General features: G+C 46.1%; 1 protein-coding gene across 1 annotated transcript in view; it reads left to right on the top strand.

Moving 5' to 3' along the window:
* LCT (lactase) overlaps positions 1–7,189 on the top strand; it is a 79,283-nt gene that overhangs the window by 55,727 nt on the left and 16,367 nt on the right. The window contains exons 10-12 of the mRNA XM_003794381.3: positions 2,148–2,438; positions 3,340–3,538; positions 6,656–6,858. Coding sequence (XP_003794429.1) covers positions 2,148–2,438; positions 3,340–3,538; positions 6,656–6,858 — 693 coding nt within the window. The remainder of the gene's footprint in view (positions 1–2,147; positions 2,439–3,339; positions 3,539–6,655; positions 6,859–7,189) is intronic.

Raw genomic sequence — 7,189 nt, 5'->3', positions numbered from 1 at the left:
TGGGACTACAGGCGCCCGCCACAACGCCCGGCCATTTTTTTGGTTGCAGCCGTCATTGTTGTTTGGCGGGCCCGGGCTGGGGATTCTAACCTGCCATTAGCCGCTTGAGCCACAGGCGCCGAGCCTGCCTGGCTATTTTTTAGAGACAGGGCTTCACTCTTGCTCAGGCTGGTCTTGAACACCTGAGCTCAAGGAATCCACCTGCGTTGGCCTCCCAGAGTTCTAGGATTATAGGCGTGAGCCACAGAGCCAGGCCTCTAGCTAATTTTTTTTTTCTATTTTTAGTAGAGATAGGGTCTCACTCTTGTTCAGACTGGTCTTAAACTTGTGAGCTCAAGCAATCCACTCCTCCTTGGCTAGGATTATAGGTGTGAGCCACCATGCCCAGTCTGAGTTCTTATTCTATAAATCTTATTGTAGTTTTGAATTTTCAATTTTTTTTTCTTTTGAACTTTTCTTTTTTGAGACAGAACCTCAAGCTATAGCCCTGGGTAGAGTGCTATGGCATCACAGGTCACAGCAACCTCCAAGTCCTGGGCTTAAGTGATTCTCCTGCCTCTGCCTCCCAAGTAGCTGGAACGACAGGCACCCACCACAATACCTGGCTATTTTTTGTTGCAGTTGTCATTGTTGTTTGGCAGGCTTGGGCTTGATTTGAATCCACCAGTTCAGGTATATGTGGCAGGCGCTTTAGCCACTTGAGCCATAGACACTGAGCCGCTTTTGAACTTTTTTTGTTAAAAGCTAAGATGTAAACACACCCCTTGGCCTAGGCCTACCCGGGGTCAGGTTCATCAATAATACTGTCTTCCACCTCCCTCCAGGGTCCCACAGGAAGCGCTTCAAGGGCAATGACACCCATGGAGCTATCATCTCCTTCAAATAATAAGATCTTCTTCTTCTTTAATTAATCATTTAATTACATTTAGTTAGTTAAAAAATTTTTTTTAGTAAAGATGGGGTCTCTCTCTTGCTCAGACCAGTCTTGAACTCCTGAGCTGAAGCAATCCACCTGCCTCACCCTCCCAGAGTGCTAGGATTACAGGCATGAGCCAGTGTACCCAACCAACAATACCTTCTGGAATACCCACTGAAGGACCTGCCTGAGGCTGCTTTACAGTTAACTTTTTTCTTCCTTTTTTTTTTTTTAAAGAGACAAAGTTTTACTTTGTTGCCTTTGGTAGAGTGCTATGGTGTCATAGCAACCTCCAGCTCTTGGGCTTAAGCAATTCTCATGCCTCAGCCTCCAAAGTAGCTGGGACTATAGGTGCCGCCACAATGCCCCGGCTATTTTTTTGTAGTTGTAGTCTGGGCAGGGCCGGGCTCGAACCACCACCCTCAGTATACGGGGCCCGGCGCCCTACTCATTGAGCCACAGGTGCCACTCAAACTTTTTTTCTTACTAAGTTGGCGTACACTCTAAATAACCACAAGAAGTATAGTAGAGTAAATAAACTAGTACCAGTCATTTATTGCCATTATCAGTATTATGTACCATACGTAATTGTCTATGCTATACTTTTATTTGCCCAGTAGTGCATTAGATTTATTTCCACCAGCTCGACAGCATTACCCTGAAAGTAATGCGTTGCATGCTACAATTTCACAGGCCTGTAGGAGTTTTTCAGCTCCCTTATTATTTCACATATATATGCTATCCATAGTTAGCCAAAGCGTTCTTATTCACATGTAATTATATGAGAGTATATGCTGGGTGCCTTTCTTCCTCAGCTAGATTTCGCCAAGCAGGCAGTTTGCTCTAATTGGCTCTAAATGTGGGCCTGGGCTTTTTCCGATGCCCTAAAAGCGTCCTACTGTTACTGTAAATGAAGCTCACTAATGCAGGAAATGGGATGGTTTTACTTTTCCTCAGAAAAATGAAATATACAAAGGTAAAAGTGATTGCCCGGCAGTTGGCGATAGGTCCCTGCTTCCCAAGTTCTGCCTCTGTCTGTCCTCTCTGGTGGGAGTGGGGTGTGCCGTGTGGGTAGAGAGCTTCGGAGGTCAGATCCTGGAGGGGTGGCCAGAGAGACTCCCAGAGGAAGTGATGCTGATGAATGCCCTGACTTGGGCCTCCCCCAGTGACAGAAAGGAACTGTGAGTGCTTGGCTGAATGATTTACTTATACCACGTCTTCTCATCTTGAGATTGAAGGTGCATGGAGAGCAGACGGCAAAGGACTCAGTATTTGGGACACATTTTCTCACACACCGCTGAGGGTTGAGAATGATGACATTGGAGACGTGGCTTGTGACAGCTACCACAAGATTGATGAGGATGTGGTGGCCCTGAGGAACTTGGGTGTCTCCCACTATCGTTTCTCCATCTCTTGGACTCGCATCCTCCCTGATGGAACCACCAAGTACATCAATGAAGCTGGCCTGAACTACTACTCCCGGCTCATTGACGCGCTGCTGGCTGCCAATATCCAGCCCCAGGTAGGATTGGCCCTGGCCAGGCCCCAGTGAGGTGCCCATGCAGGAGTCAGCTGTGCCAGGGCAGCACATCTATTGTGTAAACAAAATGCTGTTTTCAAATTTAATTTTTGAACTGCCAATTAATTTACAGGGTGCTGAATTTAAAAGGCATGAAGGAGTTTCCTTCCCAATTTGCCCCTCCCCCACCAAGGAAAAACCTTTTGGGCCTTTTTGTCTCATAATTCACCCTCAGCTTAGCACTGGACATTTTTTTTTTTATTTTTTTGAGACAGAGCCTCAAGCTGTCACCCTGGTTAGAATGCTGTGGCATCACAGCTCACAGCAACATCCAACTCCTAACTTTTTTTTTTTTTTTTTGGGACAGAGCCTCAAGCTGTCCCCCTGGGTAGAGTGCTGTGGCATCACAGCTCACAGCAACCTCCAAATCCTGGGCTCAAGCAAGTCTCCTGCCTCCGCCTCCCAAGTAGCTGGGACCACAGGAGCCCGCCATAACACCAGGCTATTTTTTGGTTGCAGCCATCATTGTTATTTGGCCGGTCTGGGCTGGATTTGAACCCGCCACCTTAGGTGTATGTGGCTGGCGCCTTAGCCGCTTGAGCCACAGGCGCCGAGCCCCAACTCCTAACTTAAGCAATTCTCTTGCCTTAGCCTCCCAAGCAGCTGAGACTACAGGCACGCCACAAGGCCTGGCTATTTTTTTTTCTTTTGGTTGTAGTTGTCATTGTTGTTTGGAAGGACCGGGCTGGATTTGAACCTGCCAGCTCTGGTGTATGTGGCTGGCACCTTAGCCGCTTGAGCTACAGGCACCAAGCCAGCACTGGACATTTATGTGGGCATGTAATGGCAAGGGCTTCCCATGGAAAGCATGACTGATGGAAGCACTGATCTGGCTTTCTCACAGGTGACCATTTACCACTGGGACCTGCCTCAGGCGCTCCAGGATGTGGGAGGCTGGGAGAATGAGACAGTTGTGCAGCGCTTCAAGGAGTATGCAGATGTGCTCTTCCGGAGGCTGGGAGACAAGGTGAAGTTTTGGATCACACTGAATGAGCCCTATGTCATTGCTCTCCAGGGCTATGGATATGGGACAGCAGCTCCAGGTAAAGGTCCCAGGCCTGAATTGTCTGCTCTTGGGAATGTGGCTTTCTTCAAAGGGGGCAGAGGAAGGAAGCACCCAAGAAAGCCCCAGGGCAGTGCCTCAGAAACCTGAATTGGGAGGGAGGCTCTCAGAGGTCAGGGATATGGACAGATGGATGCAGGGAAGGACAACTGTTAGGCCACACAGTAGGTCCACATTCTGTGTCCCTGCAAGGCTCTGATCCTTGATTTGTCTGACCTGAGCTCATGTAACAAGACAAAGCTGCTTGCAGTCTTTATCCCACTTAGTATGAGCATTCCCAAGTCCTGCTATGGGGATGCCAATGTGCCTGTGGAGAGCGGGGCCTGTGGGATCATAGGAAATACATATGTACAATGTATTACTTTTCAAAACACAGAAAACATTTAATTCCAAATCACATCTGACTCTAAGGGGTGTTTTTCCTTTTAGTTTTTGTTGACATGTAATAGTTATACATATTTATGGAGTACAGAGTGATATTGCCATATAATATGTGAGGATCAAATCAGAGGAATTTCCATAACCATCATTTCTTTGTGGTGTGAACATTCAAATTCCTCTCTTCTAGCTTTTCAAAGTAGACACTATATTAGTGTTAACTACAATCACCAGACATGCTGCAGAGCACTAGAACTTATTTTTTTCATCTAGCTGTAATTTTGTACCTGTTAGCCAGCTCCTGTCTATCCTCCTCTCCCCACTTCCCTTTCCAACCTCTAAAAACCACAATTCTACTCTCAATTTCTATGAGAGCTTTTTTTGTCAACTCCCACATATGAGTGAGCACGTGCAATTTCAGTCTTTTTTATGGCCAAATATCATTCCATTGTGTAATATACCATATTTTCTTTATCCATTCATCCACTGATGGACACTTAGGCTGATTCCATCTCTTGGCTATTGTGAATAGTGCTGCAATAAACATGCAAGTGCAGGCATCCACTTGATGGACTGATTTCCTTTCTTTTGGATAAATACCTAGAAGTAGGATTTTTGGATCCGTATGGGTTTTGAATAAGGGATTGTGGACCTATCTTTGCATGCTGAGAACCAGTGAATTTTCCTTTTCTCCAGCTCTGAGCTTATGAGAGTGAATTGTTATTCATCAATGTGACTCCCCAGAATCACATGTAAATGGCTAAAAAGAGCCATGGGAAGATGTGTCTTGAGTTATTAAGAGCTGCATCCTCCACTGGCTCTCAGTTGGCACTAATGTTTACCACTCCCTCAACACAGGAGAGGTGGCTTCTCTGGTATCCCTTGTGCTCAAGGAATCTCTGCGTCAGCTGCTTGCATTAGCTATATTCTCCAATGCTAGTTTTCACATTGACTCAAACAGCTCCAGGTTATCGACTCCTGAGGCACCCTCTATTATGGGTATTTGGCCTAAGACTTATGAACTATTCTTTCAGAGGAAGGGGACAGAAGCCACCATTTACCAAGTGCTTTCTCTCTCCCAGACAGTGGTGGTGGGAGCTTCACATGCATTGTTTCATTTCCCTGTCACAAGCACCCTCTGTTGCCCACATTACTGAAGAGGAAAGTGAATGGCCAAATTACTCACCCAAAATGACACATCCAGCTACTAAGAGATAGAGCCAGGCTCAAATTCCTACTTAAAGTTAGGGTCCAGTCTTCCAAATGCCACAGTCTACGGTCTTTTCCCTAAATGTAAAGGGGACATTCGCTCGGCACCCATAGCTCAGTGTTTAGGGCACTGGCCACATGCACTGGGGCTGGTGGGTTTGAACCTGGCCAGGGCCTACTAAAATGACGACAGTAACAAAAACAAAAACGCCTGGGTGTTGTGGCAGGTGCCTGTCGTCCCAGCTGCTTGGGAAGCCAAGGCAAGAGAATCGCTTAAGCCCAAGAGTTTGAGGTTACTGTAAGCTATGACACCATGGTAAGGTGACCAGATGTTCTGCTTTTGGCGGGACAGTCCCCATTTTTAACAATTTGTCCTACGTCCTGCAGTGTTTTTAAAAAGTCCCAATTTTTGGAAAGAATGCAGGACAATCTAGGGAAGGGTGGGACAATGGGAAGGGAATATAAGGTTTGCTGCTGAAAAGGTTAATGTAAGTCCATTCGGGAATGAAGAGGTTAAAGTAACTTCATTTGGAAATGAAAAGGCTAATGTGGCCGGGTGCCTATGGCTCGGTGCCTGTGGCTCAATCAGCTAAGGCACCAGCCATGTACACCCAAGGTGGCGGGTTCGAATCCAGCCCAGCCCGCCAAACAACGACGGCTGCAACCAAAAAATAGCCGGGCGTTGTGGCGGGCGCCTGTGGTCCCAGCTACTTGGGAGGCAGAGGCAGGAGACTCGCTTGAGCCTAGGAGTTGGAGGTTGCTGTGAGCTGAGATGCCATGGCACTCTACCCAAGGGGACAGCTTGAGGCTCTGTCTCAAAAAAAAAAAAAAAAAAAAGGCTAATGTAAACTCCCTACTCCCCTCCTGGGCATGGTCCCCCATGTGGACCAGTGTCCTACTCCTTTGAGCCACAGGCGCCGCCCTATACATAATTATTTTTTAATGTACTATATTTGTAAATTGTACTTACATTGAAATTTTTAAAAATTACAATACTATTTTTGCATTCTATGAAAAGTTTTGTTGCTCCATATAGACCAAATTTTTAATCAAGAACACACCCCTCCTCTACCTCACCTCCAATCAATGGTGTCCCGCTTTATCAAAGTTAAAATCTGGTCACCTTACACCATGGCATTCTGCTGAGGGCAACAAAGTAAGACTCTATTTAAAAAAAAAAAAATTTAATTCACACATTCTAACCTCCATGCAACATGCACTAAATTAAAAAGCAAGAAGCCTATTCCCCCATCAACCCACCAGCCCTAGCTCTTCCCCTTCCCCAGTAGTCCCCAATAAAATCCATGTCCTTGGAAAAAAATTTTTATTAAAAGTAGACATCAGGGGGCAGCACCTGTGGCTCAAAAGAGTAGGGTGCTGGCCCCATATACTGGATCTGGAGGGTTCAAACCCGGCCTGGCCAAAGAAAAAAAAAAAGTAGACATCCGTAGGCAGGTAATAACACTCTAGGCCACATCCATCCTCTGTTGACATCCCTGTGTGTTTCCAGGAATCTCCTTTAGGCCTGGCACTGCACCCTACATTGTTGGCCACAACCTCATCAAGGCTCATGCTGAGGCATGGCATCTGTACAACGATGTGTATCGTGCCAGTCAAGGAGGCGTGATTTCCATCACCATCAGCAGTGATTGGGCTGAACCCAGAGACCCCTCCAACCAGGAGGATGTGGAGGCAGCCAGGAGATACGTTCAGGTCTGTTCTTCCTCTGGGCATTATTCTTACTCTTGTCTGTTTTCCCCTCTTGTCATGGTCTGATAGAATTAGATTGTAAATCAAAGATTTAGGATCTAGGCCCGGTTTTGCTACTACTTGATTTTTTGAGCTTAGGAAAAATCACCTAATCTTTTTGCACCTTACTTTCCTCATCTTTGAACTGGAGATACCCCACCCACCTCATGGGTTTGCTATGATGAAAGGGATAAGTTCTTTGAGGATGGGTTGTCTTTTAAGTCTTTTTTTTTTTTTAATTATTTGGGATTCATTGAGGATACAAGAATGAGGTTGCACTGATTGAGGCTGTTAG

Source organism: Otolemur garnettii, unplaced genomic scaffold (assembly GCF_000181295.1).
Source record: "Otolemur garnettii isolate 467f Iridium unplaced genomic scaffold, OtoGar3 scaffold00080, whole genome shotgun sequence".
Classification (NCBI taxonomy): Eukaryota; Metazoa; Chordata; class Mammalia; order Primates; family Galagidae; genus Otolemur; species Otolemur garnettii.
The sequence above is the reverse complement of the archived record's forward strand: the minus strand, read 5'-3'. Positions and strand labels throughout refer to the sequence as shown.